General features: G+C 32.0%; 2 protein-coding genes across 4 annotated transcripts; one reads left to right on the forward strand and one right to left on the reverse strand.

Annotated features, from left to right (window-relative positions):
- Positions 1-88: 88 nt before the first annotated feature.
- Positions 89-6576, reverse strand: LOC106786978 (aquaporin AQPAn.G). 3 transcript variants are annotated; one of them, XM_014748922.1, is made up of 5 exons: positions 6331-6576; positions 2707-2964; positions 1546-1830; positions 1256-1465; positions 90-925 (listed from the first exon to the last, which is right to left on the reverse strand). In XM_014748922.1, exons 2-5 carry the CDS (start codon positions 2962-2964, stop codon positions 884-886), a joined length of 795 nt encoding a protein of 264 aa, XP_014604408.1. In that variant the 5' UTR covers positions 6331-6576; the 3' UTR covers positions 90-883. The 3 variants fall into 3 exon arrangements, with proteins under 3 accessions (XP_014604410.1, XP_014604408.1, XP_014604409.1); XM_014748923.1 differs by having other exon boundaries at positions 553-1047; positions 6331-6575; XM_014748924.1 differs by lacking the exon at positions 6331-6576 and having other exon boundaries at positions 89-925.
- A 4763-nt stretch (positions 6577-11339) lies between these two features.
- On the forward strand, positions 11340-25253 carry LOC106786961 (aquaporin AQPAn.G-like; the record flags this gene model as incomplete). The annotated part of the gene is given in 5 exon segments (XM_014748892.1): positions 11340-11741; positions 12761-12893; positions 18862-19055; positions 23347-23490; positions 23552-25253. Coding segments are annotated over 5 exon segments (1026 nt in total). The 5' UTR covers positions 11340-11585.
- Between the last annotated feature and the right edge of the window lie 79 nt (positions 25254-25332).

The following is a 25332-nucleotide window of genomic DNA, read 5'->3' on the forward strand; positions in this document are numbered from 1 at the left end:
TGATAATAATTATGTATACACATACTTTTTTTTTATAAATTTTTAATATTTTTTTTAAATTTAAATTATAATTTATTGAATTATTAAATAATTGCAAATTAATCGTTAATTTAGTATTGCGAATAATACGAGAGAAAAAGGTATAATTACTGAAAATGAATTTTTTTCATTTTTGGTCAACGTTTTTATACAAATGATTAAATACGAAACCTTATTTTAATGTTGATAATGTAAGACTAAAGCAGGAAATAATATAATTATGTTGGATGATTTGATGAATTTTTTTTATTTTTCTTAATTATCGTCGATGCTGCGATAGCATGCAGATAACATTCAGTAAGCAGAAAAAATAACCGGACAACGTTTGAGATTCTTTATGTAAGTATGAAACTATTATAATTGAAGCAAAAAGTTGTCACAAGTGTGTCAGCTTTTTATAATAGAGTTTATCGTCTTTGGCTTACTCAAAAGTGTTTTTTTATTTGTTTTAATAAATTATTAGTGTATTCTCAATTGGGTCAAGTTACGCAGAATAATGTCAAAATCGAATAATTTTAAATCAAATTTTGTAGATCATAAAAGTACAATTTTACAAAGTACAATAATTTGTGTTATTTATTTAAATATAAAATAGCAACTCTGTTTATTTAATTGTTAATCATATTGAGGATCCGCTAAATGTCTGCATAACTAAGCCCAATTAACGGAGTATTAAAAAATATTTCATGTTATTTCTAAAAGTTATATTATTTGATTATTATTTCATGCAGTTAACCATCTTCGTTTATTTTCATATCGAAGAGAAATTTAAAGGCTACGTAAAAAGAGGAAGGAGTTTAGTAACTTGGCATGAGGGTTGAAATTAGTGATGTTCGATGAGTAGTCAAGCGGGGTGGACGTTCTTCCTGCTGGTAAAATTCTGGAGCTGCAAAACAATAGTTTTCTATCATTGACCACCTAATTATCCTGCATTTTTGTGTCTTCGAATCATTTCGATTTGTTGTTTCTTTATAGTCCTCCTCTTCCGCTGTCTATGTACTCGAACCTCTACGAGATAAAAACGATGAGAAAAAAAAAGCAAAAGAAAGAATTGACTTAACAAATATTCGAAACATTTTGTTAATTGAATAAAGTTTAGCGTTATGTGGATTGTTGAAGACACAAAATATAATAGTCATTTTGTTAGAAATATATTTGAATATTTTTTTATATTATATCCTTGTGCAATAGATAAAAATATAAAAGAAGATCGTACCTCTTTCTCTTCCAAAGCTACAGTTGCGTATTGCCTGGTAGATATTTCTTCTTTCTTTGCTGGACCAACAGCATGAGTATAAATCAAACCTCCGGCAAGTCCACCGAGAATAGGTCCCACCCAATATAACCAATGATCGTCAAATGCACCCATAACGACCGAACTTCCTAACGATCGTGCTGGATTCATTCCAGCACCCGTTCGTGGAACCTAAAACACATATACGATTTGCATGATAAAACCCATACGCGACTGTTATTTTGTTTCTATTGAAAAATAAAATATCTTACACCAACGATGTGTCCAACGGTAACGGAAAGTCCAATCAGTAGAGGTGCTATACCTTTACTGTCAGATTTTGCATCGTCGCATGCACCACAGACAACCAAAACCAGTATCATTGCAAGGAAAAATTCTATTCCAAGACCTTGAACCGGTGTTACCCCTTCGGCGAGAGATACAGTACCGAGACTGGCTTCCATGCTTTCGGCAGAAAGTGCCCTTAGTATAGCCGAACCAGCGATAGCTCCAGCACTTTGAGCAACCACGTAAAGAATTCCTCGAATAATTGCTACCTGAGACAATATAATTTAACATAAATCATAAATTTATTTCAAGTAAGAACAAATTTGTATCGTTGTAATTATTCTATTGACTTATAGAAAATGTAGAAATATGTGCAACTTGATAATATGAAAGAAACGTAGAAAATTGTTTTGCAAAATGCCAGCTCATTGCGGTCATGAAGTAACCAACGCGTAATTAGAGATCTCCGAATGAGCGATTACGCGTTAACTACTTTGCATTACCTAGCGCAAAGTGATAATTTATTCGATCGTGATATTATGATCAATTTATGACGGTTCTTTTATTTCATTAATTTATAATTACGCGTTTAAAGTAAACATAGCAGAATTATTTGCCTAAAGCGTTAGGCATATTTTTCGGATTACCATAAACGGATAATCGATGAAACGTTTCATTAGAAAATAATAATCATAGTAAAAAGCGTTAATTAATTATTTTCTCAAGAATTTCATGATCTAAGGTGGACGCGAATATTTTCTAGCGAAAACAATTATTTTAATCTATATTTGTTCGTATCGACAAAAGAATAGGACAATGATTATAACTTTTTTTCGCGCACGATAAAATAAACGTACGCGTATGCGTCAGTATTCTTATTGGTAACATGTAACCGCAGATTGTTTTATCTGTAGTACCATGGTGGTCACCCGTAACCACTGGTAAGATAAACGTTCTATGAATAAGAACGTAATCTTATGTGAATGACTGAAGAGGAAAGGGGTATAGATAAAATTTCGGTTAGATTAGATATCGTCAATTAGACATTAGTTTCTTTAATTAGTAACTTACCACCCTCTTTTCTTTTCATAAGCAGATTTATTATTACTTAATGATATTATATGCTAAGAATAGAACCTTTGTACCTTTCCAATAACCATTAAACCAAAGGTAACCGCAGGATTGATGTGACCACCGGAAACGTGGCCTATTGCTTGTATCGCAGCTGTTACGGTCAAACCAAATGCAAGACTTATTGCAACAACATTACTTGTCACGACCGATCCACAACCGAAGAAATTTAACAGCATGGTACCAAGAAATTCAGCTAATAAAGCCCGGTAAAGGCCAGACTTTTTATCCGTGAGCTCGTTCACCCCAATGGCTTCTTTTAAATTCACCATCTGTAAGAAAGAAATATTTTTTTTCTTTTTTTTTTTTATTATTACAAAAATACACAAATTTTTCCATTGTCTATTATTCCAGATAAAATATTACAACGATGGAAACGATAATGACTCATAAACAACACGTGTTTATTTTTTGTTTGCATCGGTTATGTGATTTTTCTGGTAACGATATCTGACTCATGATCGATAAATTTTCCATAGTAAGTTAGAATCGCGCTAAGGGCATATGGAAGTTTTTGTCTTTCTCTTCCTAATGCATTCATCATATTTCTCTTTCATTCGAATGGTACCGTTTCGTTTACCGTTAATCACGAAAAGGTAAAGTGTCGTTCACTTTTTTCCATTGTTCATCGAACTAGTAAAGTTAGAAAATATGCAGGTAGACATCATTAATAGCACGATCGATACAAAGTAACACGTTTTCTTCGAATAATGGTCAAATGAAAGAATGAGAGAGATTAATGTACACGTACATACGCATATACAAACATATTATGTATATGCTTATATATGTATGTACATATAGATAATAGTGTTAGATAATAAGAATGGAACGATTAGAAGATGCAAGTCGACACTTGCATCAAAACACAAATAGTGCTAATCGCATAACTCGCTAAGCGTAACATTGTAGGAAAGTAAAATAAGATACAAATATAATTGAGAATGCAATAAGAAATGCAAATAGTGCTTATAAGAATAATACAGAATGAATTAATTAAACATGAATGTAAGATCGGTCGTAAATATTGCACGTGAAATAGGAATAATAAAAGTGTAAGAAATGCGGATTAAAGTATAGAAATAAAATAGAATTGTATAAATTTGAGATAAAATAATGAATAATAATAATAACGAAAGATAAAAGAGAAGATAGACAGTTACGGTGTGATGTTTCGAATATGTTTAGCGATTCAGCATCGGCTCGGCTCAGCTCGGTCTGCGAATTTAGATCGAGGACGGTCGACGTCAAGGGACACATCGATAGAAACGATACCAAAGCTTATTTTACGTTTTAACGAGTCACCATATATCCAGGTTACATTACGCATGCAGATCGGCACATCCTCGCTGGACAAGAATCTACCGATCTTGGCAAGAGCCACGAATTTAGGTACCAATTTACTGATTCACTTCAATCAACAAGTCGATTTCATTCGCGTCAATTTTATTCTAACACAATTTATAGTCACCAATAATTATATCACATATTTTTTCGATTTTTACCTTCGTCCGAGTAAAAATTGAAGAATAATTAGCAGATTTAAAAAGTATCTATCATGTCAATCGAAGGACGCATGCATCATTTTTATATATTTTTGTATTATCCTTTCAGTGACTCGAACAATCTTCCGGGACGTGATCTAATACTTTTCTAACTAATCGTAAATGATCGATGATCGAATACCACCACCTTTCTAACAACAATAACTGAACTATGCATGCCAAACAAAAAACCATAAAAAAAAAGAAGATTAACCATGACGCTGACGCGTTCATAATCTGAATTTTATATTCTACACTTTTTCGATCATGATAATAATCATCGAACGAATCGATTATAATTCTTTCATTTTTTCTTTTCATTCATTTCGAGATCATTCATTCGCAATCAGATAGATGATTACGCAAACGGATATTATTCGAGATGTCCTCTAAATCGTGTCTCACGAATAATGTGGAGGTGGTTACTTTATTTCACGATGATGTCAAACGCACACACACACACATGGACAAATATTAGAGAGATCGTTACATCCTCCATAAGTAATCCACCGTAACGATGCGTTCGTTGTGTTACCATAAACTCATATGTAAAATTTACACAGTTAATTTAGTATACGCTAATCATTACGAAATCGCACGAACGCGATCTCAAATGTTTTAAAACAAACCAAGGGAAGATATTATGTTTGTGTTACTAGTATTCTTCATTGAGAATGAGACGATGTAGTCCGTAGTTAATAGTAATAAATAATTATTTGATTACCATTATTAGAATATGATTACTGTAATAAGTCTATTAGAATTGTGTAATTATATTCATTCAATATAAGTTCTGACTACAAACACATTATGTACAAAAATATGTTACGTATTAAAAAAAGAAAAAAAAAGAAAGTAGAAAAGTTTTATATTGTAGTATCGAAACAATGTATGGGTTTTTCTGATGAATATAATCAACGCATATATATTCATTCATTCTGAGAATGAATTCATTCCGATTCTCGTAATTTCTACGCGCCGCGATGATTCTAACCGTGAAATCCCAAAAAGGATTATTGTATTAGTCAAATTTTGAATGTCCCTTGGTAAATTTCCATGATTCTCGAGAAAGCAGAAAGAAACCGGTTGATTTGACATAAATTACCGGTTGCGTCCTCGTAGATTTATCGAGTATGGAACCGTTCGTTTCTTTTTTACACGGTCGTTGTCCTTCTATGGTTCTGAATCCATTTTTGTTCTCTCTTATTTATTTCTTTTTTTATTCCATACGTTTTCTCTATGCTCTTTGTGTTTCTTTGCTATTTAAAAAAAAAAAAGAAAAAGAAAAAAAGGTTAAGGCTATCGAGACGTAAATAGTTACAAAAATAAATCGTCAAGCAATTTACAATATAATTTTGATATTATTATTATTGCTTTCGGTTTTACGTTTTTTATGGGGATTTATTGAATTTTTCTCATTTTTCTAATATTAATTATATAAGTGATTCTCGAAATTTGTCGAAGAGAACAATGAAATATAAGAATGAATATTCTTTTGATTCGTAAAGGTGAAAATTACCATAAGTAGATGTGCAATGATTGAAATTTTTCAACCGTTTGAAGTTAAAGATAAGAAGAAAAGGTCTGGAAGCGCGTTTGGCGCGTTTCGTGCATGTGAAATATATTGGCACTACTTAAGAATGACGCATGAAACGTCTACCACATAAATGTAAACAATCCTAATGCACTTTCCTTAGTTTTTCTCGCGAATTCCGTTTAGTCGTGTATTTTATTTTTTACTTAAATGTCCCGTTTCTTTTCCCTTTCTATTATCTTTTTAACAAGAATACTGTAATACATAAGTCATATAAATTGTTGATAATTTACAAATATAGAACGTTTCTGATTGAATAATTGCAATACGTGTATGATCTAGCGTGGGAGAAAAATAAAAAGAAATAGTGCAATACACACACACACAATCTAATAAAAACATTCATATATAAATTATAACAAAATGTGTTATCTATCACCAAAAGAATGGTAAAAACAACAAAATCTATAATAATTAATTCTGTTCTATCAATTCGGTATTGAAAAAAAGAAAATTGTATCTCAAAAAGTAAGATAAAAATATAATGAACTAACACATACCTCGAGTAAGTATAATGAATGAGAAATAAAAGATGAAATGATCCTTCCTTCGATCCTTTGACGAACGAATAACAACACGCGACTAAAGATGTTTTTTTCTATCAGTTGACACAATTGTTCGAAAATATGATAATACAATAAAATAATAGATTAGTATAGGAGATGATGCGATGATGATCAGAAGACTCGGCGTACAGGCCGGAGGAGTTTCCAAGAGACGACTGTGTCGGTTCTCTTTCGACCATAGAGATACCGTTCCCGGGTGACGCGTGAGTGTGTACAAATAAGTGTGTGCGTGTGAGTATCTCTAACTAAGCGCGTATACGACTTTGTCTGAATATGAGAGAGAGAGAAAGAGAGAGTAGGGGATACTGACAATGTGTAACCACGATCTTCAAACTATCTCACCTAATGTTCTCCTATTTTTTTCTATTTTTTTTCCATTTTTTACAGGGTCCAATAAAGATGTTTGCAATTTCTTGACGTCACAAATAATATAATTTGTGTATGAATTATTGTTTTATTTATTTCTTTTAAACTTGTATTACAGAAAAGTCTTTTCATCCACGTATTAATATGTAAGATTGATTTGAATTAAGGTACTGCAAGGAATGCAATATATTTTGAAAGTTTCGATTTTGAAAAAGTCAAAACTTAGTTTACTCCCTCTTTCTATTTCTATTTTTATTTCTCTATAGTGGAAGCCCGTTAATCGAACTCGAAATGGAACCGGGCCCAATCCGGATGACCTAAAAATTGCTTCACGTCACAAATAGTACGGTTTTTATAAATTTGTTTGGTCAACGATCACGTCTCGGTGTAATATACTGATCATATCATTTTTCTTTGATATACTCTTAAAACATTATCAACGATAAACGTTTTTAACAATTAATATTACGTACAATATAAATTCAGTAGTAATTAAAAAAGTGTTATAAGTTAAAAATATAATGTTTTATATAAAGTATAATCTTTTGTAATCCGGATAAACCGGTAATTTGGATTAACGGGATAAAGATAAATGAAACTCCTGGGGGTATTCGTCTATCTTTTTATCAATCTCTTTCTTTTCAGCTTGTTAGAAAAGAACTCGGATGATATTGTTGCGACATGGTCTTGGTCAAAACACGTAATTAGGTATCTGTTTAGGTACATGCAACGAAATCATATGAAAGAAATAAATGCATTTTTTAGTTTATCCTTGATTCTCAGAGACGATGGATTCTACGCCAAGAATTGCAACAATTTATAAGACTTCAGAGACACATAACCGTGAGTTTAATTTATATATTATTGTTATATTTATTGTTGATCTTGGCTAGCATATTTGAATAAAGTAAAACATATTATACTTTGTGGATATAATAAGATTTGAATACTTGAATGAGATAGAGAGAGAGAGAGAGAGGTAATATAATAAAAGAAAATTTATCTATTTTGAATCAACCACCGCCAAAGTATTTTCTCGACAAATACTGGTATGAATTTTTTGAAAGATCTACTTATTTGAATATATTCCTGTCATATTTGATTAAACCGATCGTATATTTCAATTAGTTGAAACTTATTTCGAGGGATTTGATAAGTTCGAACGGTTACAATGATTAGACTGCAAGCGTAGGAAGCAATAATTGTAATATAAGTGGACAGGAACGTGTCAGGTTACAAATTGATCGAATTGACTGTTTTACATTCTTAAGTGTGATCATGTGAAACACTTGTAAAAGTCTATACGTTATATAGGTAATACTTATATGGCATAAATAAACGTAAAATGTAGGCCGGGGTGGATAACGTTTGTATAGGTGGCTGGTTAGATGTGTACGTGTGTTACATATTTGTGTCGACGGTAAACATTGCTAATGCGTTATCGACTTTTACTGCCAGAATTATATTATCGCGTTGCATTGTTTTTTTTTCTTTCTTTCTTTCATTTAAAGGAAAAATAAATAAATTTGTTGATAATATAGGTTCGCGTAACGATTCAATAAGAGAAAGAAAACTGTCTACACGTATACTCTTATTATACTCGCAAACAACCATAATATCTTCTTTTTCTATCACTATTAAACTGATTCCAACTATGAACGTCAACGTCAGCATCAACATCGAATCGACCTGAATCCAGTTCGTCCTGTAAAAACCTGATATTTCGTATATGGGATCTTTACGAGGCACACATGGCCGCGTGTTGTATGTTTTTCTGAGAAACTGTTGTGAACTGGACAGGAGGATCACGACCTCGTGATAATTCCGGCTGCATAACTCCTTCTACGTGACTATCTTTTTCTACAATACACACACACACACACATTTTATTTCATCATATATATAGAAAAATGACGGTAAACTCCGGTCAATATTTTATGCGTTCTATGAATTCGCGTTATTCGAAATCGTTTTCTATCCTAAATTTTCCTCCTATTACGTGATTCATTATTTTTTGGATACAGTGACTCAAAAATATTCCAAAATAATTAACATTTTAGTTTCGTATTTCAAATATAACAGTAGAATATTTTTAGAAAAATTATAAATAGTATAAGATATGTTTTTTCTCTCTCTCTCTCTCTCTCTAAAACAAAATGGTTATTATGCCAGGAAATATTGAAACTATTTTTGAAATATTAAATTACATTAAATGAAATAATAAATGTGAACTTTGTCCGAATATTTGTGTGAGAGTCAAAAAATGCGACATTATTTTGTTTCATAATTCTACAAATAATGATAATAATAATGACGCAATTGATTTTTTATTTCTTTCTAGCTTGGTAAAACTTCTAGTATTCTTGGAGTATTGTAAAACGTAAATGCAACGAATCAATATATGTATAATATAATAGTACGATGTGCCAAAGACACTTATGATTATGTTAGTAATTTTATCCTACACAAATTGGAGGTACGTGCGAACGTGACAGTATCATGCAGATTGTAATGCACAGATAAATCGATGCTTAAATTTTAATGTTCCATAGCTGTTTTCTATCAAGCCTTTCAAATACTACAAAGCCAATAGACGAAAGAAACCAGACGGCTTGCATTTTGATTGCGTCCGCGAACGATACTATATTCGGATTTATAACCTAATGATTTATAACGAGAAAAATACGATCACTATAATTAAACTTTCTGCCCATTTTCTGCCCATTTTCATTCCTACGGCATACTATCGCGAAAATTTCGTTTATTATCAATTTGTTTATTGTTTGCAAGTAATAATTGTATTTTTGTATGTTTTCTTATGATGCATTTTGTGCATTCGCTTCAGCAAATAACCTAAAAAAACGTAATATCGTTGAAATCGTAGGAAAATATCAAATTGTGTAAATATCGAAATAGTCGGGTTATACGTACGCAACAACAGTTCTACTAACAAAATCCAATATATGCGCGCAACATATTTTAATATTAAATTGCGTTACGATTATTTCAATCGTTAAATTCATGTGCTAGGATTTTTTTTCTGACGATATTTCTCTACGAAAAAACGAAATGACTTTCTGAATATATAAATATAATTGACATAATCTTACTGATTTTTACTGATCCTATATAATAGATAAAAGAAAAAATTGTATCGATTGATCGTAGGACATCGGAAACAACAACTGTATGTGTTACGGAATAATAAAATTCTGTATGTATGTATGTATGGCAAAGTTAGAAATCATGTTATGCATTCGCATCGCGTTTCATCTATCTTTCGATCCGACGACGTATGCTAATTATCGTGATATTTTAACACGCGAGCTGGCTGTTCTCCATACCTTCAACAGCTAACGCGTTCTCCTAACGTTAATAACGAACTTCGAACCCGGAATAAATATTAATAGTTGGACGATGGCATTAGCGTAAATCAAATTCATTCGTGTCATTTTCAACTGTATTAGAACTGGGTAAAAAAGAAAACGGTGTTCGATTGTCCGACAATATGACAGGTATAATTTTATTACAACCACAGTTCTTTCTACCTAAATTTTCAAATTTATATGAATGTTTTTTACAGAGGACGAATGTGACTTTTGTTGCATTTCAGTCAATTTGTTAATCACTTTTGTATCGTAAACCATACTTTTTCAAGTTACAATGATGCTAAATTGAACGATTACAAGAGCCAACAACAAATCCGCATTTATTTATTTCAAATCCAAATTTGTTTATAAGTCTTGAATAAAGGGATTATTCGAAGGAGATTTTAATTATAACTATTTCTGTTATCTTTACTTGTAAAATATGCTTCGGTAGATTGCTTGATAAATTCTGGGACATCCTGTATACGTGCATATATGTATATCCATATACACGTAAGTGGATCGTTTGTTATAAGGTATGACCGGAAGTGGAGAGTAGCGGAACGATTATCCGACTCGTAAGACCTCTTATCTCATCGTCCTTCGTATATGTACCCAATGCTATTCATTTTGGATTTAAAGGAGTTAGAAAAGGTCGAGGTCGCTCAAAAATTTGATGTCTACAACAATTTCGTAGTTTATGCTCGCGAGATAAATAACCTGTCGAAGTGGATATTTTATATCCGGAAATTGAAGATTTCTTGATAGTTTATGGGGTGATTAATAATAGGGCTAAGTTATCCACACAGGAATTCACTATCAATGATTTCGTATGGGTTCAATAATTTGTAATAATAAATAATACAAATTAATAGAACATTTTTTGTGTACTCGTCAACAGTTATTTTTAACAATCTGTACAGGCATATGTAAAATTGTTTTTTAACTTGTCATAAGATAAAAAAATAAAAAATAAAGAAGAGAGGGAGAGTGTTATTGTCGTTGGTTGATTGATCGTATAAACAGTGTTACCTCTACCATATTCTCTGACCATCCCCATTTGTCACGCGAGAACGGCATGGTCGATGTCAAGGCCGTTTGCCGTACTCTCTCTCTCTCTCTCTCTCTCTCTCTCTCTCTTTTTTATCCCTTCGGATCAAGAATCGTTCGTGCAGCAAGCACGACGACGCACCGCAACAGCATTGTTCCATTGTTGTTTCACTTAAACGAGTCCTTCTTCTTCTACTTCTTCTGGCACAGGTGCAACGATAATTTTTCCTCTTCTTTTTCTTGTTCTTTAATTAGATCAACATTAACTTTGAACCTTGAACGTAAGCTATAGTTTTTGAAAAAAAAAACGAGTTAAAACCATGATTAAAAATGCAGGAAGGAAGATAACGATAATAACGGGGTGAATATGTGCTATATTATGTGCTGTATTCTCTAGAGAATATTATGGTGGTGGCGCGAAAAAAAACAATTAGAGTTGTGCATCATCATCATTCAAAGACTAAACGCGACACCTACGTTAATCTTTGGAAAGAGTTTTTGGTCTTCCATTCGAGTTTCAACAACAGGGCTAAGAGGTTGACCGTGCCAAAAGACCGAAAAGTAAGTGTCACATTGTTTTCATTTTATTCCCATATCGTTATGGGATATATTTTCCATTTTATTCATCATTAATGTTTCTTCGTGAAAAGTGATTTTGTATATTTGGCTTCTTTATCCAGAAGTAATTTTCATTGACATTTATCAGTTATATTTTTTTAACACGAAACAAACACGAAATTTCATATCGAAACCGGTCGAAATGACTTTTTATGCTAAAACGAGTATCCACCTTTTTTTTTTTATACTGCCTTTTTATAAAACAATATTTTGCCTATTCTGATTTACATTGTGTTTGTTTTTCCCTTGCATAAGATATTTGATCGATAACAACCGGTTTTCTCGACTCGTTTGCTAAAAATAGTTTTGCATTCATTATCGGTAGATCTAATATGAAGGATATATTTAGTATAAATAATGCATATGTAAATAAACAAATTTGTATTGATAATTATAGGTAAATGCATCTTTTCCGTATTGAATAATTGTTTGAAACTGTTTCTCTTCATCGAATATATCAGAATTATTATTGACAAATTACTGTTTGAAGCGAATAAGAAAAATGAGCTGAAGAGAGGAACCTTTAAACACAGGAGTTACGTGATCGAACGTCGTGTAAAATACCACGCGAAGTCCTTTGTGTTTCTTTCATTCGTTCTTTTATTTTTCTATCTTTATCTCTTTCTCACACATCATAATTATTATTTTCGCGGAGTCTCGGCACAAACCTAGAATCTAATGAATCCGTTAACGACGGATTACGCTTTAATGCGCCGTCCAATGAAACCAACTATCGTTCACCCTGAAATCGTATTCTCGTTGTAATACTTTGATCATTTTTCAAGATCTTTATCAAGGCCACCGGATATACGCCGAATTATTCGATTTGAACAATATGCAACGAAATGAATGCGGAAATCCTTTTCATTTTCATGATACATTTCGATTGATCGTAAATAAATTTAAAAATAATATTTCTAGCATGGATATCATTTTGTTATAATAATTGACGTTTAATACAGAAAACGAATATCGGTATGAACGTATCAACGGTATTTCCCGAGGGACACTCGAGAAATGGGCAGAAATTACAACGCGAAAATTCTCTCGCATCGAAAGAAGAAGAAGAAGATCACTATAAGGAACACTGCTTTCGTGAGTTAACTGTTATCATAATTATGTTAAATATGCATTGTGTATACCGTTTGTTTGACAATGCAATAATTGATCCTTCATCGATCTAATTATTATCAATGCGTACACTCTAATTGCTAATATTAATTATCTTACCACTAACAAAGATTTTGCGCAGGAATTGTTTATATAGAGAAATATTTACACGTACGTACCATACAATTACCATAAAATTAGCTGACGTAATTCGATAAAACTTTAGTAGTATCTTTATGTATTACGTATGAAAGAAGTTTTTTTTTTCGAAGTTTTCCATTCGTTTGAATGTTTTCCGCGTACGGTGTTCACCCATCCGCGAATATAATTCGAATGTTAATGATTAAATAATGATCGGAATCAATGATTTCAATGATCAATGCCGACTACGATCAAAGAAAGAATCGAAACTATTGTTTTTTTTCTTTATTTTACGCTACCTGTTGTAATGCTAATATATCGTGCGGTTTTTTTAGATTCGTTTAGAAATAAAATAATCTTGTATCGTTTATTTTTCCATCTAAGAAACGCGTCATTTGTTTACTGACTTTTCCCATCAATAATTATAAAATATATTGTTAGATATTTAGTTGTGTGTCGAATTGCATTTTTCATATCTTTCAATTTTCTTTATAAAATCAGCAAGAATTTTTCATCTCGTTATTCGATCCACCTATAATATTCGTTCAAACTATTTTTATTGGTCCAAGAGTAAACTAGAAGAAGAACTTTATACTCCTCTGTACACGATCGTGTAAATTTACCGATCGAACAAATTTGACATAAGATTCGAACGGATACGTTGCTAAATCGTCGTTCCATTTTACCGAATAACGATTCGACGTAGAATTTCATTTAACGAGTTGTATAACCTTGACGCTACGAACATTCTCGGAGAAGTTGCACGTGCTAGAGCTAGTACGCGAACGCAAAGAACAGTTCTTACAAACAGTACGAGAGAAAAAATACAAAGAAAAAGAAACGACATTTGATATTAAACATATTAAAAAAATAATATATCAAAAAATATACGTCAGAAATATGCAATCAATTGCAATATTTCATTTATTTCTTCGAATTCTTCCAACAATTGAGTAGGTAGACACATTAACAATCATTTTCGAGAATGTCATAGAGACTTTTTTTTTTTGTAAGTTTATAAAAAAAGAAACGATGATCATATTTGATTGCTTTTTCTTCGTATTAACGTCATCGCGTTAACGTGGAACCAAATTTGTTTCTGATATTAGTATAACGATGGTAGGAACATAACAGGTACGATAATTTCAACTTCCTGCGATCTGGAATTTTTTCCAGAGTTTTTAATTAACAATAATTACAAATTGTTTATTAACCTGTAGTTTAAGATAGATCAAGAATTCGTGATAATAATAATATCACGTGATATTTCTGATCCATTACGTTCTTTGCCTCGAGAGTTACGCCTATTAAAAAATAATGACGTTGCTAGTACTGGAAAGAAAAAAAGACTAAGACAACAACGAAAAAAATAAAAAGAAAAGAAAAAAAAATAATTAATACGAGTGTACACTATCTCTCATATACTATTTATTAATATGACATTATGAAAGAGTAAGAGTTAGAGAGCAAAAAGTAAAATAAAATTGAAACGGACAATTCCCTGGTGTATCATATCAGAGATAAAACGGGATTATTCATTTAAAACACTCGCTTTTGTTATTTAGTTTATTACCCCTTAACGATCAATAGAGAATATTCTATTATTATTTTTTGTATCGATTTGAAAAGATCACTTTCATCTGTTTGCAATTGGCAAGCAGAAATTTTTCGAAAAAAAAACCAGACGTATTTAATATTAATTATTATGGTCGATTGGCAAAAGCCTAATATTGATCTTGGTGAATGAAATACAAATGCAAAAAATTCATCGATCCTTTGAAAATCGATCTAACAAGATCAATTCAATTAGCGCTCGTTGTTATACGTTCGCGGACTGATAAAACACGAACTCAACGGGTTACATGTTTCTCGACTTAATATTTACCGATATACTTGCACTCCTGTTACACGTATATATATATATATCTACGAGTATATACAGCGCAACCGATAAAAATAATCATATGTTATTTTTTGTCTTTTTATAAATCAAGTAACTCTTGGAACTATTTGAAGAATTATTAGTTAAGAAAAAAACAATAAGCGTTGATCTATCAACGTGTAAGGTATATACTTTCTTATCATAAATCAACATGAATAAGAATTTGTAGGTACGATAAATTTCTATTACTTCATGCCGACATTTTATATAAAAAAACAACAAACAAAACAAAAAGTAAAGGATAATCGAATCAGGTTACATTAGTTTCGCATTATACTTGAAATAAAATAAATTATTCGATCGATATCGTGGTCAATTTATGCGACAACCATTCCTCATTATTATCAGATAAGATAATGCAATTAAATGGATATTATATATCTATAGTCGGGTGACAATAGTTAAATGACTTTTTCAAGTAACAATATTATAAATAAGGAACGGTTTCTTCTTCTCTCTTGTATGTTTAAGGATAAATGTTCTGATTAAAATTTAATGACATCACGGAATCATTTAAAAACGATATCAAAGCGAATTACGTTATGTACGTTAACTATATACGAAAACTTTGACAAATGTATTATTGGTTGGTTGCTATTGAAATACGTCAACGTTAGTGTTATCTTAATAAAAGAACAGGTGTACGAGAGAAAACTATTTACGGAAGACAACATTGCCACGTAGTGACCTAATTAATGGCGCTTAATTACTATCGAGGGACATAACGCTGAACGCACGCTTATGCTGCAATTTCAAAGAAATTTCAATAAACACGCTCCTATTATTATTACGTATTTATTACAATTTTTTATTCTACTACACACACAAAAGTTTAATCAAATTAAAATGTAATATTTATTACGGAATAGTAAAAAAAGAAATGAAAAGAAAAAAAGGGGGGTAGGAGAGAAACACGAATAGTAAGAATAATATGTTTCGTTCTTTTTTTCTTTTATATTCATCGAGATGACACGAAAGTAACATAAAACGTGATTACCAAAACGAAACATTACGTGCTTCAAAATGAAGTACATTACTCAGAAGTACATACATATGTATGTATATAGATGAACGATACGTTAACGTTAACTGCGTAAGAGTGGAAGAAATAATCGTTAAATTTTTGTATTTCTAATGCTGGGACAGAATCAGTTAAACTGATCTCGTATTCGAAAAGTTAGAAAGAATGAAGACCAAAAAAAATGATATCATCTTTCGTACAATAATATGTAAATGTGTAAGTGTAGGTATGGTTATTCTTGAATCAAGATACGCATCTCGGTACATTCCCATGGAAAGCAACAACAACGTTCTCGACTAGTTTCGCGTTAACTCTAACACTCTTGCGTAAAAAACTTAATGCGGTGAATGAGATTCCATAGGAACAGAGGAAAATCTTTTATCCTAAAACGGATATTTCGGATTTTCCTATGTCACGCATCCTTTGCGAATCAATTTCTCCTTGCAACTTGATGATAACCCAATTGTGCATCGTACTATTATTAATTAGTAAAGTTTCATTTAAAAACAAATACTGTTTAAATATTGATCAAAAGTATCTTATCAACTGTTAACACTGATTTCTTTTTCGTGTCGATCTCTACCCTAATATCAAGAATTCATTTCCATAATAATCTCCAATAATAATCAGTTGATTCAGATCTATACATATATAAAAAAAATATAATACCTCGTGTAAACGCTAACAAGTGTGTTAAATCTCATTCAATAGATTTATCCTTTGCGATGAAAAAAGCCATGATATTCTGGTCACACGTGTGTCACTTCGACAAATTACCATAATTAATAAAAAGAAAACAAATATATACACGTAATGTTTAGAGGAATAATAATAATAATCTAAATACACGCCAGAATAGAAATAATTTCGACGAATGGGATATGCAGTACTAAACGGCTACCGATCGCAAAGGATTAATTATTTGTCCGGTTACGTGTACGCCGTCGTACATAGCACACGTAATTAATTAATTACCATTACGTACATTATCATTCTGTTATCATATCAAGTCTTTTGCGCGTTTTATTATTTCGTTAAATTTATTAGCTCGTGCATCGCTACGTAAATACATAAACGTACGGTTAACCATTAGAAGTTTCTTTTACATTTCCTTATCTTCGTTAACAAATAATAATGTATCATTACAATAGTTCACAATAACGCCTCGTTATATTATCAAACTCAACACTTTGATATTATCCATATTATCATCCTTTCTACGTTTTTAAATGATGAAAAATATACTTTAGTTTATCGTTTCTCGAGAGATTCTCAAAACAAGTATCGCGACACCATAAAGGATGTTCACAAATTTTGGTAAAGTTTGACGAATTCGTTTAAATATCACACAATCAGTATAACAAAATGTATATCTCATTGAGTTTTTCGAGTTGTCTCGCGCGTAGTGGTGGTGGTGGTGGTGGTGCTGATGGGTGGTGGTGGTGGTGGTAAGACAAGGTAACTGATGCTGATGACGACGAACAGAGACAGAAAGAGAGAAAGACAGTGGAGGGGAAAAACTGTGGTAGAGAAGAACGATATATGAAGGCGAAACTCGGACTCCGCCGAATCAATAGTCCACAAACTCACGTGCGAACGACACATATCACCAAATTCTATATACACACACACACATATATATATATATATATATATATATATTTTTTTTTTCGTGCGAGTTGTGAATATTATAATAGTATCCACCCGATATAAACATAAACATATGTACAATCTGTGAAGGAACCGAGTTAAACATCATCTCGACGTTTGCTTTCGACTCCGACAGTTTCGTCCCACCTTTTATTTTCTTTTCGATCTTAATAGGTGGACGAACAAATAAAAATCTTTTTCTTTTCTTTTCTTTTCTTTTCTTATTTTTTTGTTCTTTCAAACGTTTCTTTGGAACCATGGGCAAGGCGTGGAAAGGTAAATTTTATTCGGTCATCTTATTATTTCGTTCCTTTTTTTTCTTGTTTTTTTAATCGCAATAAAATATTCCTAAGTGTTTTTTAAGTCACGCGTGCAAGCAAGTACCCGTAGCGTACAACTCTTTGAAATGAAAACTAACGGATGTATATAAAGAAGAAAAAAATATCTAACGTAAGATAAGAAATTCTTATCGGTGTTTCGAGTTTGCTACTGTTGTAACTACTATTATACGCTTTCTCGATTTTTATCTGAACGTTATGTCATAGTTTTATTGCTTTTATTGCTGCCAGGGTTGGTCCAACGTAAACTTCAATGATGCCTAACTACTAAACTTACGGATACTTTACCAACGGATTAAGATATCATATCTCTTATTCTTTTTATTTCTCTCTTTCTTTTCTATACATATATTATCTTTTCTATATATGTATATGTATGTATCTGTGCGTATTTACGATGCGTGTAGTTTGGAAGTGAAGATTTTGAATGAGCTGTGCTGACCTTTCATGTGTTTTTTTTCTGTTGCATGTACGCAAACGAGAGACACGATAATCGGATTAACGATGATAGAATAATTCTTGCATGATCTCTTCCTCAACTCGGTGTATAGCAAAACTATTTATTAACAATTTTTCCGCAGCCCAATTAAACTTCAATATAAACGAATTGAAAACAACTTATTTATATTAATCAGTAATTAACGAATGCAAATTAAATTGTGATACAGTTTCTTTTTACAATATTTCACATATCTTTTTATTGTTTTCTTATCGGAATTTTATCGTCTCTTTTATTTCCTGTGCACTCGTTCCTTTCAATAATTCAAAATAATGTATTTTTATCATGAACGATAAACATATGAGTCAACTTAATTCATATGCACGTTTAACTCTTCTACGATTCCGTTTTTTCCTTCTCAGGCGTTAAAGAGTTCATCGGAGTAGAAGAAGTAGCAAAACTCGAATTTTTGGTGGCACTTTTTGCCGAAGCCCTTGGAACCTTTCTGTTGGTTCTCATTGGTTGTGCTTCGTGTATCACATGGGTGGAAGGACAAGCTCCTAGTGTCCTGCACATTGCATTCACGTTCGGTCTTGCAGTTGCAGCTTTGGCACAGGTAAGTTTGTATTTTTATTTTCTTTTTTTTCTGTACTATTTATCGATATATAGAATCGTGTTTACATTAGAATTTGATTTATAAGATTTGAAATCCAAATTCATTGGATTTCCCCAGAGAATTAAAATAGACAAATTAGATTGAAAAGAAAAAAGATGGCTATTCGTGATAATTTGAAAACAAGGATGAGAATTCGGTAAAATCTTGTAAGAGATGTAATTAACCGAGGTCATTTTACGAAAGTAAAAATTTAACGATTCAACGCGACGTGTCTTCAGAGAATTTACATAGGTAGACACTTGGGTTTACATTTTAGCGCAGGTGCGTAGGCACTTAGGATGCGCAATTTCTTTGGTAACACATTCGTCGGCACCTCGTCGTCACTTCCGACGAAAAATTCGTTGACCTCGACCTATAGCTTTATTTGAAAGTAAAAGAAATGAAAAGTTACTTCACTCTCTCTCTCGTAGTCGCCACCATTCCTTCCTATTTCTACGTTTAATCGAAAATCTTCAAACAAAAATAAATAATCTTTCTCATCGTGAAAACGAATGATGCATAAGCGAATTATTAAATATTATGAATCATCATGTATAGTATAGAGTACAGAAAAATCTCGTAACCGATGTTACATACTATCATATACATAGAAAAAAAACAAAACACCTGGCTGTTTTGTATACTTCTTTATTATACATTATCCGTCTTGATCCTCGCTCGTAATGTTTAATGTGGTACAACGGAGCAATTAAAAAATTGTCTATTCATTTTTCTATTAATTATTATCATATAATAAGAAATAGGTGGAAAGATAAGTTGTACCAGCGCATCTAATATGATGTTGTGTAATTATATTGAATTTGGGGAAGAAACTTCTTCTTATTTCAATGCAAAACTTTAACAAATTTGTTGTTTTCGAAAGAACGATGGAGATAGTGGTGGGTATCTGCTACTCGAGTAGGTTGTCGAAGGCTCCAGGGCAAAATTGCACCATCTTGTCGGTTAAACCCCCTTGGGCAAATCAGCGGCCTTATTTGCCCCCCTCCCTCCCTTTTATATACCTTACGCGGAACGCGAACCTCGACAAAACGCAAACTCTTACCTTTCTTGCCTAATGAAATCAAATATATCGATCAATATATTCAATAGAATGTCATTAATTATTCTTATTATTTTCTATGTACTCGTTCTAATTGTTTTACCCTTTTAACAATTTGGCCTCGAGAAAAAGATGTTAGTCGTGAAATAAAAAAAAAAAGGAAGGAATGGATGAGTGAAAGAGTTTAGCACGTGCAAAGATCCATCGAAAAAGAAAAGACACGTGTTAAATACAAAATATCATTCGTTGATGCACGTTTGATCTACAATATAAATGTGACAAATGTTACCTCGAGATAATACTCTGTATAGGCTCTCGAACCTTTCAAGAGGTTCGTATATCGTCTTACGTAATAAAAAGAGACGAAGTTATGCTATACTACTTCTACTACTATTTATCTTTCAATATGTATACGAATACGCTCGTTTGCGTTTCTGTATTAAAAGATGTTAAAAGACGTCAGTCTAATGTCAGTCAAATTTCAGTCACACACCGATTGATTGGTTACACGTTCTCCCCTATTTTTATTATTCTACCTTTTCTTATTCCTCCTCCAATCATTTTATAATTTGGATTGTTATTTTTGATTTGAAATATTTTCTTCTTTCTTTAATTCGAGAAACACTCTAACGAAGAGCTTGAAGACATGGAAAAAAAACAAGAAATCGTCATTAGAATCAAACAAGTCAATTACAAATCGGGAATAAACAATACGAAAATAAATGTTAACAGTAGAGAATTATTTCGTTGAGTTAAAATTTGGACTCCTGGCAAACATAATAAACACGTAGCAATTGCAGCAAGTCGAAGGATTCAGCTATACCCCCTTCCCCCCGATTTCGATAAATTCGGCAGAAATCGATGCAACAGGGAGAGAAAATTTGTCGTATCGAACAAGCAACCGGAAAGTAATAGTTGATATCACGGTCAGATAGCGCTGGTCAACATATGAAACAATTGAAATTTGCATAGAAATCTTTTTGCACAATTAACGCGTTCTATCTTTTATTATTAGAAATAAATATTGATATATTTCCTGTCTCTTTTTATCTTGAAGACATTGGAATCGTTAGGGCGATGACTTCTTTTACGTAGAAGAAAAAAACTTTGTATGCTTCTTTGAAAGATCTCTAAAGTTTCATGATTCTTGAAAGAGATAACACTCGCGAATAAATCGGTCTGTATGACCGGAGGCTATAGGTTGCGGACCCTCCGGGCTACAAATCTATGAAGTAATTCTAGATCTCTTACACGATTTATTATTCGAAATATGCGTCATCATATATATCATACTTATACATATGCGTTTAGGCAGTTGCGTGGAAAAACTTTAAGGGCGACAATATTTGTTGTCACTTTAGTTCAATAAAAATATTGAATTTATTATTTCACTGGAGTTAAAAAGAAATATGATTAATAGCGTGAAATATTATTTTGTTTCCTTGGCGACTGTCGGAAGTAATACGTAAGACGTCCAACAGGTATCAGATATAATCAGGTAAGATGCCAAATTAAACACGGTGGTGGGAACGCAAAAATAGAATGGCTCGAAAACTTTTGCTCTCAACTGTATATCTACAAGCATATGTAAGGTCGATGGCTCTTTCAGTACGGATGAACTCACGTATAATTTTTGATCACATATACACGTACGTAAAAAGAGAGAAAGCATAAGCACGCGTATACGCACAGAGTTATAAAAAGAATATATAATATACGTGTACATACTTTTTTTTACATAAGTGCAAATAGACGGACCCTATATACGCGAACCATTTAAATACATACATATTTCAATTATTTTACATAATTATTACCTTAGAATTTTCCGACTATATCGATTCTCGTGCATAAATATTGTTACCTTACATATGAACGAAATCTTTAAATTTCGTATTAATCAAGATAAAATATCTCTACTCATATTCTATACAATTTATTATATTACATATCTTTCTTTTCAATCATTAAACACTTATGAATCCAACTAAGTAAAAATATTAAATTGGATCTTATCTAATGCACAGTTCTAATAAATCTTATCTCTAATCCATAGACTACTCTACTAGCGTTAATGAGGTTAAAAAAACAAAACAAAAAAAAAAGATAAATTTTAATCCTTTGAAGAAGAAAATATTCCATTAAATCAAGTTCACATGTACAAGGTGTACAATTTAAATTGGTCAGATGTCTGATCGGGTTGAGAATTTTGATAAGTATTATTAATTCTCTATTCGAGGATTATTGGAATTTCTGACAATTTCGAGAACATGAATGACATTTCGTTACTAAATTATATAAGATATTTGGCATTAAAAAGGAATAAATGTGTTTATCACAATAGTTAAAAATCTACTTTATAAATTAATTCTGAATTGTGTTTTTTATTACGATCTCCCGAATTGTCAACTCTCTCCAGATACAATTTCTAGATCTTCCCATATAGACTTGTGTTTAATATAAATAGCAAATTGGAATGAAACAATCGGGATAGCTTTTATCGTATACCCACACATTTGCCATCAGTCAGTCACACACTGGCGTATAATAATTTGTTGAATGACCCCGATAAAAAATCCTCTGTCCATTCATAATTCGTAGCTTAGTTAGTATTATGAGACTCGTCAATCTTGTTCGAAAGCGAGACGATTAGTGTAATGGGTATGAAAATGAAGACAAAAGTTTACACCAGAAAGAGAGAGAGAGAGAGAGAGAGAGAGAGAGAGAGAGAGAGAGAGAGAGAGAGAGAAAAAAAATAACGCGTTACGCAATTATGGCAAATCTCGCCCGCAGCGAGCCGAGACCTTGTCGATTGAACATGAGAACTGGGCCGTTCGAGACTCTTCTTGCGAGTTGATCAGACAACTTTTGTATCCCCTTTGATATATACTCTTGTTATCCTTTCGAACGACGCCGAGGAGTCTACGACGAATGCGCGTCCACGTGTACTTTCTTGCTTGCTTCATTTCTTTTTTTATACTAAACGTATCAGGACAGGTCAGATAACCGGTTTTTCGATTTGCCTTTTTACGAGATTTACAATTATTTATCTTGTTTTTTCTTATTTCAAATAGTATCCATTTAATTGTTATATGCGTATTCGTTATTATTATGCGCTAATGTAGTCTTTGACGATCATCGATTTATTATCAATTTCTATATATATATATATATATTCGTTTTGTGTTACAGTTTTTGGGCCCGATTTCTGGTTGCCATGTAAATCCTGCGGTAACGATTGGTCTTTTCGTCAGTGGCAATTGTTCTTTCTTAAAATCACTTTGCTATATCGTTTGCCAAAGTTGTGGGGCGATAGCAGGAGCAGTTGTTCTGAAGGTACGAACACTTCAAATCAAAACAAATGTCCCCGAATGATTGAACAATAATAATGTTATAGCTGATAACACCAAGCGAACGAGTGAGTCAAGGATTAGGTGCAACCGATTTGGGTGAAGGCGTGGAAGCTGGTCAAGGTATTGTTATGGAAGCAATCATCACATTTCTTTTGGTCTTGGTGGTTCATGCAGTTACAGACCCGAAAAGAAGCGACACGAAAGGATGGGCACCTCTCGCGATAGGTTTAGCCATTTCTGTTTCGCATATGGCCGCCATACCGTTCACTGGTAGCAGCATGAATCCAGCAAGATCTTTGGGTCCTGCAGTTATCTTGACGTATTGGTCGAATCATTGGGTTTATTGGGTTGGTCCAATAGTCGGAGGAGTCATCGCTGGTAGTCTTTATAAAATGGGTTTTAGGAATACGAAAGAAATCGAGGAAGCTTCTTACGATTTTTAAATTAATAAACAAAAGAAGGAACAAGAAATGAGTACTCTATTTATTTGGTCAGTATTAGTGAATATTATTCGGGTCAGTATTTTATATAATAAATTCATATTTTCTTTAGTATAAACAATCGGTTTTTAATTAAACGAAATAGAGTAATAGCATTGAAGAATGTTACATTTTAATTCGAATTCAAATACTGACCCAATAAATAAATAGCAGTAAATGAATAACGAAAGTAAAAAGGGAGGAAGATAAAATAAATAATATTCATTCATTGTCTTTTTTATCGAGCCTGGAGTTACTTCAGAATGTACATGTATATGCGTAAACCTAATTGTAAGTTAATCATTTTGAAGCACCCTATAAGTATTATTAATCCATTTGCATCATTATTATAAATATGCGATTAACAACAAAGAAAGAAGTCAAATTGAATAATAATGCAAGTTTGCAGAAAAAATTGCGTTAGAATTATTCGGCATTGAATAAATTGTAAGTTATTACGCTCTGATTATTTTTGGATTTGCTGATGCAAATTGGTTAATGCCGTTATTACATACTGTCACTCATTGTCAGACCCGATATTTCGATGAGCCAGATAGTTCGAAACCGAACATCAAAACCAAAGGGCTTATCGAAACTCGATTTCACAGCGTTTTCACTTATACATGATCAGTATAACGTTGCCATCTAGTCAAATCTTACGTTTCCATCGTCTTTTAAATCATCAAGTCGATCGTAATCGTACAATTCTCGAATATTATCATCATCAATTTTATTCCTTTATCGCGTTTGTTTTCTTTTATAACGAAATATTATTTGCTTTTGCTCATACGTGTTATACGAATTTATTAGAAATTCATAGAAAATAAAACCTAATCTTTCCGTCGATCACGAACTAAGAGATTACTTAATTACTACATTTCTTTCTACAATCTCTTGTTTTAAATGTATATCATATTTTCAGACAGAGAATGTATTGTTCAACTCGTGAATATTTATTTTCTATGAATAATTATCGTTCTCTTCGCGCGTTTCTATTATTAAAACTATTTATTATTTGTCATAATCATGTAATATAGAACGCGGTAATGAGAACTTTCCTAAATTTTAATATACATTTTAATAAGAAAAAAAGAAATATATTATCGAGATAAAAAACGATTATATAGTTTTGTAATATAAATAGTTAAAAAAAAAAGAAGAAAAAAATACAAAGAGATCTGTAAAAGGTGTAACATAATTATTATCATACACTTGTATTCATACTCGTAAATATTTAACAATAATTTATGTATTATATATATATATATATATATATAAGAAAATGTTAAAATACCTCCGCATTTATGCTATTATTAAGATTAGCTTTATTCTAATAAGCACACGCT

This window comes from Polistes canadensis, unplaced genomic scaffold (assembly GCF_001313835.1).
Source record: "Polistes canadensis isolate GaletaPanama2010 unplaced genomic scaffold, ASM131383v1 scaffold_89, whole genome shotgun sequence".
Taxonomy (NCBI): domain Eukaryota; kingdom Metazoa; phylum Arthropoda; class Insecta; order Hymenoptera; family Vespidae; genus Polistes; species Polistes canadensis.

What these genes read in the sequence shown, in the direction of transcription:
- LOC106786978 (XM_014748924.1), bottom strand. Translation starts at nt 2,964, where the DNA reads ATGGTGAATTTAAAAGAAGCCATTGGGGTGAACGAGCTCACGGATAAA. An exon ending in CCGTTGGACACATCGTTGGT is followed by an intron (nt 1,466 to 1,545) that starts GTAAGATATTTT and finishes TATGTGTTTTAG; the next exon opens with GTTCCACGAACGGGTGCTGG. An exon ending in TAGCTTTGGAAGAGAAAGAG is followed by an intron (nt 926 to 1,255) that starts GTACGATCTTCT and finishes ATTGTTTTGCAG; the next exon opens with CTCCAGAATTTTACCAGCAG.